General features: G+C 38.7%; 1 protein-coding gene across 1 annotated transcript in view; it reads right to left on the reverse strand.

Moving 5' to 3' along the window:
* CEP78 (centrosomal protein 78) overlaps positions 1 to 12101 on the reverse strand; it is a 36821-nt gene extending 24720 nt beyond the window's left edge. The window contains exons 1-8 of the mRNA XM_036893472.2: positions 11602 to 12101; positions 8724 to 8896; positions 8557 to 8629; positions 7463 to 7566; positions 5128 to 5302; positions 2919 to 3032; positions 950 to 1014; positions 557 to 668 (exon numbers count right to left, since the gene is read on the reverse strand). Coding sequence (XP_036749367.2) covers positions 557 to 668; positions 950 to 1014; positions 2919 to 3032; positions 5128 to 5302; positions 7463 to 7566; positions 8557 to 8629; positions 8724 to 8896; positions 11602 to 11854 — 1069 coding nt within the window. The 5' untranslated portion in view covers positions 11855 to 12101. The remainder of the gene's footprint in view (positions 1 to 556; positions 669 to 949; positions 1015 to 2918; positions 3033 to 5127; positions 5303 to 7462; positions 7567 to 8556; positions 8630 to 8723; positions 8897 to 11601) is intronic.
* Between the last annotated feature and the right edge of the window lie 269 nt (positions 12102 to 12370).

Raw genomic sequence — 12370 nt, forward strand, 5'->3', positions numbered from 1 at the left:
TTTTTAAATCATGAAATCAAGAAGCAAGGTTTTTACTTGATTCAATAACTTTAAGTAAGAATTTGCAAGGGAGAAGGGAAAAAGGAGAAAAAATGAAATTGCGAAGACATTTTGTTTCTTATAGCATGCAAATATAATTCTTCATTTAAAAAAATATCATCACTCCAAAGTCACTGCTAAAATTGTCATCCAAGTTTGCACTCCAGATTTCCACTGACGTGTTTCTAGTAATCAACCAGGAAAGACAGGCAAAAGAATGAACTTACGAAACAGACGATAAAGTTGGTCAATTTAAGAAAATTGTAATATTAGCAACTTTTCCTTTAAATTTATTATTTCCACATTCTATAAATTCTCGTAATCTTGTATTATGAGAAAAATTGTATTAGAACAATTATAGTCCTCCTAGTATGCTAAGGAGTTATTAACTCATTATAGTTAATACTAGTTATTACCACCATATCACACAATGAGGAAATATTTTAATTTTAGCACACTGGAACACATAGGGGTGTAAGTTCTAACAGCATTAAAAAAACAAGATAAAAAGGGTTACCAATTCTGATAGTAGCTTTTCCTTTTCGACCACTTCCCAGAATTATAGTTTTCTTTTTTTGTCTAGCAGTTTTGAATGGTTCCTTCATTGATGGAGAAGTTATCCACTGATACTGAAAGAGAAATAAGTACTTCACTTCAGTTACAGATAATTTATGAAGGTCTGATCTTAATTGGAAACTATTAAGATATTTTAAATTAATAAAATGTTGACAATCTGCAGTTCTGGGACCCCAAATTAAAAATCACACAGTATTTTCAAAAACAGAAAAGCCATTTTGAGTAACGCCTTCACGTAAGATGGCAGAAAAGCGCCTTGATAATTTTATTAGAAAAAGGAAGAAAAACAGCAATTAAAGATAAACTTTTCCTAAAGAAGTTAAGCATGTTATACCTCTGACTTGGCACTCCTTCCATTCTGGAGAACTTTTTTGATAACTGCTTTCATCACAGAATGATCTAAAGCAAAGTAAATGGAAATTATAGTAACTGATTCCCAATGAGTAGCTATCCCCATTTAAAAACAAAAGCCAACTAATTATTGCCTTTCCCATAAAATTACATTATGTAATTATATGCATTTGGAATTTTCCCATTTGGAATATTCTAATTCCTTAAAACCTAAGATGAAAGTGTGCCATTTGCATATTGCCCCCAGTGGCTACTGATCATCAGCAAAGATCAAATCTCAACACTGTGTATCTAAAGTGGCTTTGGACAGAAAGGTGAGTCTCAGTACCGCCCAGACTGTTAGATGGCTAACTGGCACCTAATACAGCAAATCAAAATCCTGATATTCCCTCAAAGCTGCTCCTCTCCTCAGCCCCTTCTCTTCAGTAGGTGGTATCACCTGGTTGCACACACAGTCATCCAGTTGTTGTTTATTACTATTTCTTTCACATTCTGCATCTAGTCTATCTGCAAGTCTTATTAGCTACACCCTCAAAAACAACCTGAATTCAACTACTTTTCATCAGCTCCAACCTTCCACTCTATAAGTGAAAAACCACCTCTTATTCAGACCACTCTGCTAGCCTCCTAACTGGTCTCCCTGTTTCCCTCTCTTTTCGCCACCACAAGGCTATTCTCTATACCAGGGTCATCCTAATGATGACCATGCTAATGATCCTATACAGATTATGCCTTTTTCTAGCTCAGAACCCTGTGCCCATTTAGAATAACCCATGTCCTTACTCTGGCCTTCAAAACCTTACAAGATCAGGCTACACCCTGACATCACAGCATACCTCATGCAGTGCCCCAGCCATGCTGGCCTCCTTGGTTTTCTGTGAGCACTCCACCCACCCTGCCTATCACATATGTGCCTGCTTACCCATTGCTTCCTTGTCCTGAAATGGCTTGCTCCTCTCTTCAGTCAGGTCTACCCTTAAATGTTACTTTTTCAGTGAAGCTGGCCCCTGACAAGCCCAATATAGCCCTACCTGCCCTCCTCAGTCTCTTAATCTTAAGGTATTTTTGTACTTCCTACTCCCTAAAATGACATGGTTATCTATTTACTTATTTCTATGTGAACTCCTTCACTAGAATGTAAGCTCAATGAGGGCATTACTTAGCCCATCTGGTTCACTACTATATTCCTGTGTCAAAACCCTTGTCTGACACACAGAAAGTATTCAAAAATTACATGTTAAACTGATGAATGAAATACTCTTTCCAAGAATTCAGTTTTCACAAAAAAGAAATAATGTTCTTGGTGGAAGCAGGCTTATCATCTAGGTTTAATTCTACTCACAGTAGTAGCCAAGAGCCATTTACAGGTATAACTCATTTTATTGTTTTTTATTAAGGTATCATTGATATATACTCGTATGAAGGTTTCACAAGAAAAACAATGTGATTAGTACATTCACCCTTATTATAGAGCACCCCCCACACCCCATTGCAGTCACTGTCCATCAGTGTAGTAAGATGCCACAGAGTCCCTATTTGCCTTCTCTGAGCTACACTGTCTTCCCCGTGACCCCCCACACACCATGTGCACCAATCATGATACCCCACAATCCCCTTCTCCCTCCCTCCCCACCTGCGTTCCCCACCCTCCCCTTTGGTAACCACTAGTCCCTTCTTGGAGTCTGTGAGTCTGCTGCTGTTTTGTTCCTTCAGTTTTGCTTCGTTGTTATACTCCACAAATGAGAGAAATGATTTGGTATTTGTCTTTAGTTCACTGAGCATAACAGGTATAACTCATTTTAATCAGCAAATTATCTGCTAAAAACTGAAAGGAAGTTCAAGATTAGTAAGACTAGGAAAGTAAATACATTAGGTTTTAAAACTGTCAATACACAAACACATTCTTTTTTGTTTGCTATATGTTAATCAATTAAAAAAATGTGGTGACATACCAATGAGAGGATTTTTTCTTATATCCAGAATGACTAGGGTTCCATTGGTTTCAAGGGCATTTAGTAAAGCCTTTGCTCCTTCACTGGTAAGGCCACACTGCTGCAGGTCAAGTGCTTTTGATGAAAGAAAAGGTCACTTGTCATATCTATACAGACTTAACAGACAGACAACTCTCACTTATTCATGAATGGAAGGTTCCTGTACAAGACTAGTCCTGGCAGGGTTTCTGAGGTATTGAAAAAATAAAAACAGAAAAATATATGCACATGCATAATACAAAATACAATAAAAAACTCTTCTTGCATGTGCTGTGATTATCCTGACTTTAGTACCAACAGATCACCCAACCTATTTTACAGTTACAGACTTGAAGAATGACTCTATATAATCTGTCAGCAAAAAACACCCCCAAATGAATCTCAGTCATAGTTAGCAAGGCTGCTAGTAAGTGTAAACCTTGTAAGAAAAAATTGGGTGGAGCTCAGAAATTGCACTATAGGCTTTTGATCATGATCTTAAGCTCTTAAAACTAGTTAAAAGGGGAAAACAAAATAGAAGAAATGTAGAAACTGTTAGTTTTGGAACAAAAAAGACAAAGGAATCTAAGAGGATACAAATAATGTCAAATCCAAAGAATATGAGTGAATAGAGAACATATGCTAAAAACCTATCATAAAAGAATGATGCTCAAGAACTCTCTCTTGGTAAAAGGTCAAAGAATAAAACAAATGATCACAAATACTAGGAGCTGTGACGTTGAACCACCTGCTTGTTTAAACCAAAGAGATTATCACAAAAGCATAGGCATGAAAATTTTACATAAGAGGAAATGATTACATAAGCCTTTTAAGTGTTGTGTGTACCATTATATTAACACAACTGGAGTCTTTCAAAACCCCATGACACATGGAAATACAAACGTATGTGTACCTGATGGAATATGATGGAACCCTTACAAACTTACTACAGAAGAAAGGACAAAGGCAAGCCAAATTAATAAAAGTATCCAGTAAATCTCACTAGTAAATCACATGAATATAAACTAAAACAATAAAATGTGACTGCTCTTATCAGATTAGGCTAAGATCATATAAAAGCCTTTTGACCCAGAAACTTTTTCTAAGAATTTAAACAAAGCCAGAGATGTAGGCAAGGATGTGTACAGGAGTGTTGTTTTTAACAGTAAAATCTGAAAATAACTCACATAGCAAATAAAAACAAACAAGCTAAGTATACTCTGGTGTATGCATATAACAGAACTCTGTACAGTCACTAAAAATGATGTGGTATGTAAATTTATCGACTTTTTAAGATGCTCATACTACATTAAATGAAAAAAAGTTGCAAAATTTTGAGTAATCCCACTTGCATTAACAAAAGGGGTGGCTCATTTCTGTAGTTTTACAGTTTTTGTAATGGTTCAGGCCTAGAGTAGACTGTAAACTGGCATAGTATTTCTGGACCTAAATTTGGTGACATGTACCAAAGTCTTAAAAACATGTCACACTTAGTCATTCCACTTCTAGTAACATATTCTATAGACGTAATCCTGATGGACACACAGATGTATGTGCAAAGCATTCACTACCCACTGATTCTGACAGGGAAAAGCACAAATGGTCTAAATCTAATTGCAAAGAATTGATTAAACTATTGCACATCAATAATAATGTAATGTTACATGATATGTCAGTAAGTGAAAAAGACAGGTATGAAATAGTAAGTACAATACAATTCCATTTTTGTAATCTCCAAATGTACAAAAAAGTATTTATAGGAAAGAAAAAACTGAAAGAACGTACACTAAACTGAACAGTGATTATGCCTGTATTAAGCTTATGGGTAATTTTGGTAGCATACAGAGAATATAACCAATCATATTATAGTATCTTGGTATGATAATGGGGTAACTACACCTATTGTGGCAAGCATCTAGTAATGTATATAATTATTGAGTCACTAGGTTGTACATCTGAAACCAACATAATATTATGTATCAACTTTATTCCAATAAAAAAGATTACGGGTAGTTTTGCCTTTTTGTTACTCTTTATTTTCTATAAAGATATATGTAACTCTTGGAATAAATTTAAAAGCTATTGAAAACAATGAAGCATCTTAAAAAAAAATCCTATGAGAACAATATTATGCCAAAAGCTAAGCATATTTAATATTAAAGAATTCAGTATTTTCAATTTTAGAATTTACCTCTAAGCCATAAATCCTCACTAAGAGATTCTGCAAATGCTCTTGCACCAAGGTCACCAATGAGTGTGTTGCAATTCAAGGTGATGCGCCTCAAACCAGCCATACAGTCAAGATCAGGTCTCCTGTAACGAAGACTCTCAGCCCAGGTTTCCTCATGTCTTCTCATGGTCTGATACTTCACAAGGATTTAATAGGATGAAATTAAGAAGCTTGAATAAGTAAACGGGGTATGCCTACTAAGCATGACTTATTAATGTCAGAGATCTACACACACACACCAAGTGTATATGCCAAGAGAATTAACCTGAGAGATTTAACAGTCCATTCTGGCTTAGGAGTCCAATGACAGATTCCAGTCTGCCAGTGATTAGACTCTAGCCACTGGATGACCTGTTGTTGATTAGTTAGTTAGGTGCACTATGATGCTAAATTACATGCTATGAATTTTCTTTTCCTTACCTACCAAGTCAGAGAATTGGTTCCAAATTCTATCATTCTGTCATACAGTGGTCTGCAAACACTTGATTGGGCATCTCACAAGTAAACATTTTCAAACATGAATCTTATGTATTAATAAATTATATACATGAAATTCTGTACATATATTTTACATACATTATAAACCACACAGATATTTTTTAAATGTTACAAAAAATAAATGCAGAGGTTTTATTATTTTCTTCTAACCTAGAGCATCTCCCATACTACTTTGGGTATGTAAACCAACTTTAGAGGCCTAGAATAAGCAAAACCAATTTGACATGCCTTAGGAAATTGATGGTTTGATTTTTAACTACAGACACTGCCTTAAAGACATATTCCATTTTTTTTACAGGCATACCTCAGAGATATTGCAAGCTCAATTCCAGACCACCACAATAAAACGAATATTGCAATTAAGTGAGTTAAATGAATTTTTTGGTTTCCCAGTGCATATAAAGTTAAGTTTATACTATGCTCAGTCTATTAAGTGTGCACCTAAAAAAAACAATGTACATACCTTAATTTAAAAAAGATTTGCTAAAAAATGCTAACTATTCATCTGGGCTTTTGGAGAATCTTAATCACTGATCACAGGTCACCTTAACAAATACCAAAATAATGAATAATGAAAAAATTTTAAATATTGCAAGAATTACCAAAACATGACACAGAGGCATGAAGTAAGCTAATGCTGTCGGGAAAATGGCACCTATAGACTTGCTTGATGCAGGCCTGCCACCAAAACTTCGATTTGCAAAAAACACAAGTATCTGTGAAGCACAATAAAACCAAGTGCAATAAAACGAGGTATGCCTATGTTCATACAATTTTGATAACAGGGATCACTAAGTTTAAAAGAAAAAAATCTTATTACATGCTTGAAGAACAAAAAACTCAAAGTTCCTAACACATTATAAAAGGAAGATCATTACTGTTGTTTTTCTATTAACAACAAGCAGAAATGATAGCACTTACTTCGTGCTTACTTACATTGTGCTTATTATTTGCCAGGCACCATTTAATACAAATCAGTTCATTTATTTTTCATAATAAGGCACAGAGATTAAGTAATTTGTACATGGTAATGAGCTATGAAATGGGAGAGCTAGAATTTGAACCTAGGGTATTTGGCTTCAAAATCCATGCTCTTGATCATTTTCTATACCAGGAGTCAATGGATTTGCTCTGTACAGGCCCAAAGGTTAAGTTTTCCAGCTCTGTGAGCCATAAAATTACTAACTGACTGATGAAAGTGGCCATAGTTACTATGCAAACAAGTGGGCATGGCTATGATTTTTAATAAGCTTTATTTACCAAAACAGATGATGGGCTGGATCTGGCCCAGAAGCCATACCTCTGGTCTGTACACTCAAACGATTGAAAGTAAGGCTTCATGTCAAATTACTGAGTAATTTTAAGCCTAAGTATAGTTGTTATAACTGTTGTAAAGGTAAGACATTATTTTAAAAACAATGTTAGAAAATGTTAATGTAGTAATACTTATTAGTCTATAAATTACAGCAGTTAACAAATATGTGATTCATTTATCTGGGGACTATAATAGCACAAAGTTTCTTCACAATATCACAATAAATGTTTTCAACAACTAAAAAATACATAAAGGTATTGTTTGTAATGTACTACATAGTAAGCTTCCTATTTCTAAGATTCAGTGGACTACCTTTATTAAATGGTAGAACCCCAAACTGAAAATGGCTCGTATTCCTTCAACAAAACTAAAATTGCAATCACCGCATGCATCAAAAGACAAAAATAACTGCCACCTTGTATTAAAATATGAATGTACTTAAATCACATACATGCTTTCATGGAAGTTTAAACAAAAAATTACCTTTAAGATCTTGGCCATGTGATCTGCTCCCTGCCATGTCAGATTACACCCTGTGAAATTTACTGTCTTAAGAGTGATTGAGTTCTTCATACCTTGACAAATAACTAAAAGAAAAAAAACACACACATTAAGATGAAGAGCCTATACAGTCTGCTCAGTCTTTACATATTCACTCTTCTTGAATCTCCTGGAGGTTTACAGCTATATTCTTAAAATCATTATTGACAATCTTCCTGAGCAATTAATGGATTGGTGCATTCTGAAACATATCAGTAACAAAGTGTTATTCCCATTTAAAGCAACAGTTTAATTCTATTTAGATGCTAATACTGAATACACTAAATATTGCAAACTTTATGTCCAACCATGCAATAATGTACTCAAAAGCCTAAGACTCTTACAATTTTCATTCCCAATGATACATTCTAATCTTGATTATCAGTCAACAATTTAAATGTCCACTATAAACCCAGAATTTTATGAGGTGCTATGCAATCTATTAGAGCAATATAAGATAGAGGACCTCAAACTCTGTTCCCTTAAACTGAAATGCAGGCTTCCTTACCTTTCCAGGCCACTAGTGGAAATGGTGAACACACACTAATTCTCAGGAGCCCAATCAACAGTCCCCTTCTCTGTGAGTACTTCCATGATACACCCCAACCAACACTACTGAATTTGCTGGCCTTTTATATGCCCCTATAGCACTTTGCATTTATTTCCTATTTTAGCATATACTATTGTGCATTATAATTGCAAATGGATACTTTTTAAAGATAATGATTTTTTTCTCTTTATATTTTGCTATTTCCCTTTCTATATTTTTTGAAGGGAACCCATAAAAATATAAACAGCACAGAAAATAGAAAATCCAAAATAGTATGCATTTGTGTGGCTTGTGGCTTAACCCAATCTGAAGTAAAATTAGTTCAAAGAGTATCCAGCGTAACAAGTGAGACTGGATCAAAGTTTGAGAACCACAGGAGACGACCCAGGTAGAAGTAAAGAAAAGGTACAGATACGAATTAACATGGCATGCAGGGAATCATGAGACTAGTCTGATGGGAAGAGACTTAAACAATATTTAAACTCACTTTCTAAACCTCCATCTCCAATTGGACAATTCGCAAGAGACAGGTGCACCAAAGTAGCTGATTTATTCAATCCCTTTAATGGGGAGAAAAAATTTAAAAATTTATTGGCTTAGTTTTCCCCAAAAGCAACTATCAAATGTTTGCAGGACACACTGGAGAAGGCTTACCTTTGTTAAAATAGTTAAATCTCTCTCTCTCAGAACTAGTCCATTTAGCTCCAGGTTCTTTAGAGCACTTGATACACTTAAACAGCATTTAAGAGCTTTACATAACTGGAAGGTCACATCTTTGTTTCTTATTGCAGGAACATGACGTCTGCAAACTTTACTTCTGTCACAACCTAAAGCAAAATTATTGTAAAATTAGTAATCTCAATCATGCCTTTTATCATCATTGAAAAGCACCCACTCTGTGCTAAGGCACAGAAATGACTTCTGCCCTCAAGCCCTCTTTAAAAAGGGACACATGTAAACTAAAAACTTCAATCACATGAGATATAAAAACATGAACTATGTGCACAGAAGTTACTATGGAAGTAAAAAGTTGTATCTAAGTGATGGTTTCAAGATAATCCTGAAGTTGAATCTGTAAAGATGAGAATATACAGAGAGTGGGAGGCGCATTACCTGCAGAGGGAGCACAGGTGCAAAGACAACCAAGCCTGACACCTGCCGGGCACTGTAAGTAATGTGTCTAAAAACCAGGGGTGCAAGTGGGAAGAAGCAGAAATTAGAGACGTTAGCTAAAGCAAGCCTGGGAGAGAGTATGGCTTTTATCCCATAGGTGAGAAGGACCAACTGGATAAAGGCAATGACTAGAAAAAGCACCTCTTCCTCAGGGCCAATAAGGCCCAGGAGGCTTGGCAGACAGAGCACAGCTCAGATTTCATGCATCTGTACAGAACACAAGCTCTGCAACTAATACACACTAATCTTGTGCAGGAGAGCCATTACAATCATTATTTTAAATGTATCTCTTCATTTTAGATCTCAAGCTGAGCAGGCAGATGAACTTAAAGAAACTGAACTCAGGGAAAGTAAAACCAGCTAGAAGCTTCCGCAATAGTTCAGGCAAAATGTAACTGAGGATAAAGAAGCAAGTTAAGATCTTAAAATCTACTACCTAGACTCACTGGATGCAACTGATAATAAAGGTTCAGCGAGAAGCTCTGAAGAGAACAGTCTCTGTAATACATTTTTCTTAAATTTAGTGTAAAATATTAGGCCTGATTAAGTACAGTGGCCTTGACTCTAAGATCCCTTCCATGCAATTTCTTTTGATGTCTGAGTTATTACTTTGGTTAAGTATAGCCCCTTCAGAGGTACAGAACAGTTCCTACACCTGAATGAGATGCAGAGAATAATTTGACTTCTCTTCGCCAGGAGATGCGTTCAATTATTGTTGCAGCAGAGAACAGATGGCGCAAACCCCAGAGCCTAGAAAAGGGCCGGGCACATGTTTGGGCACATGTTCAGGTGTTTTAAAATAAATCAACAATCATTTTATCTCCTAGATCTTCACATCCTTCCTCTCTGCTGGATACTTTTTCTTGGCTTATAAACATACTCGTGTGTCCATTTTAGAAAACACCTTTCAGACCTATGATTTTTTGGATCTTCGTTGTGGGTAACCTCAGTCTCTCCCATGTCTTTCCACTAAGCCCCAATCTGTACCTTGAGCCTCAACCTGACTAGTAGTCATGTTTGAATGCCCCACAGGTACCTCTTAAATAAAGAATTAAAGATGAAGTAAGGTCGTCTCCCCACTGCCAGTCCCTTCCTACTATGCTCAGTATCTCACAGAAAGGTGCTGCTGTAAACTGTCACCCAAGCTTGCTGCCCTCCCTCTTCTAACTGGTCACCAGGCCCCATCCTTTCTGTCTCTTTAATCTCTGAAATCCAGTCCTTCCTTTGTATACCCTAATCTGGGCCCTCAGATTACAATTCACCCCCCACCTCCCAATTAACTGCTTTCAGTGGAGGGCAGAATAAGCTTCTAAATCAAATGTGCATCTCATCATGCTTGAGTGTTTCCCACAACCTTCAGGCTGAACATTCAACCTCTGACAGGACCAACAAGGCCCCTCCCTGTTTGGCCCCCACCACGTTTCCAGTCTCACTTCTTTCTCAAACCCTAAATTCTAATCCTGTGCCTTAGGTTTGCCGTATTTTCTTCTATTTCTCAAATGGTTACACAAACTGCTCCCTCCTGCCATCTGAGGAACTTCTACACATGCTGAGAAAGATGGCACCACTTCCAAGAAACCTTCCCTGAACCTTACCTTCCAATATTCTGTGCTATGCAGCACCAGAGCTCATTTTGTCCAGAGACTCCTAGACTTGTGTTAACTTGTGGCCTCCCCCAGCAGACAGGAGACCTTCCGGGGCTGAGACCTTGCTTCCAGCAGCGCTTGGTGCTGACTGAGCTCATTCAAGTGCCAGGATACTTTACATACATAACCTGCTTAATTCTAAGAATCCGAGGAAAGAGTGGTTTTAGTGCCATTTTACAGGTGAAAGAATTGTAGTTCACAAGTAACCTGCTCAGGAGTTCAAACCCTACGCTGCCTTCACACCTGTGTTCTTTCCACTATATGATTAAAATAATTCTTTTTGTCTTCTAACAAAGCCCTGTCTTAATACAAATGAAATGAAGCAAAAGGCTGGATTTCCTCTCAGTTTCCAGTCCGTTTCCTAATGGTTTTTTTCTCTATCAGCAGTCATTCAATGAGCCAAGTAACATCTGTCGAAGGCTTAATGCTGCCTAAACTAAGCGCTCTACAATTATTAACTTGGCGAATCCTTGCATTCATCATACAGAGTGAATCCTGTTAAGCCTATGTTGTGGATGAGAACACAGACCTACAAGCCTTAAGTGATCCGCCAAGGGTGACCGCGCTCCGAAGAGTTCCAGGACGCACGCCCAGTCTACTGCACACATACCCCGACGCTGGGCAGGGGTTCCAGCGCCCAGGCCCTACTGCACCATCTAAAATCCCTCTTGCAGGCACGGACACGAGGGCCCCTGGAAGCGGGAACTACAAACCTGTTTCGCTAAGCCACGCCTGGAAGAAGCTCTTGATAGAGACCAGGGGCAGATCTCTATTAATCTTGAGGGTGCTCAGGAGCGGCGCCCAGTCCCCCAAGCGGAGGCGGTCGGCGTTGAACTCCAGCAGGCCCTCCCGGAGGCAGGCGCGCACACCAGGCAGGGGTACCGAGTCCTGCAGCGCGCACAGGTATTCATAATGCGAGAAGAAGTCTGCAGCTCCGGCGCGGCGCAGCTTCACCGAGTCGATCATGGCCAGACGGCGGCCTCGGCGGACGCCGCCGGCACCTGCCTGGGAGCACCGGGTCACTGCCGGGTCCCCCAGGTGGCCAGGGCCCGGCCGGAAGATGCAAGGCCCCGAGCCTCAGCTACACCAACCTCTCCCCGCCGCGCTTCCGCGCCGGTTCCCGCGCCGACTCCCGCCCCGCAGCGCCGGCCGTTGGCGCCCGCCTCTCCGTCCTCGGCTGCCCCGGGCTGAGGTTCAAGCCTGGGGGCGGGCGCCTGCGGAGGGGGGGGCGCGAAGACGTCACGCGCTCGCTGTGCGTCAGCACGCAGCTCCGCTTCTCCTGGGGACTCCGCCTAAATACCAGCCGCGAGATCTTCAAGACTAGGGAGGCGCGGGAGGTAAGTGTTTTTCGGAATTCGCGGTTCGCGAATAGGGTTCACTGACTGATCCAGTACAAGTGAGATATGGGTGTAGGAACACATTTAAAAAAGTGGTCTAAACTCCTGACGGGTGTCTGTGCTTGTACCTCCGGGAGAGGACCCT

Source organism: Manis pentadactyla, chromosome 3, assembly GCF_030020395.1.
Source record: "Manis pentadactyla isolate mManPen7 chromosome 3, mManPen7.hap1, whole genome shotgun sequence".
NCBI lineage: Eukaryota > Metazoa > Chordata > Mammalia > Pholidota > Manidae > Manis > Manis pentadactyla.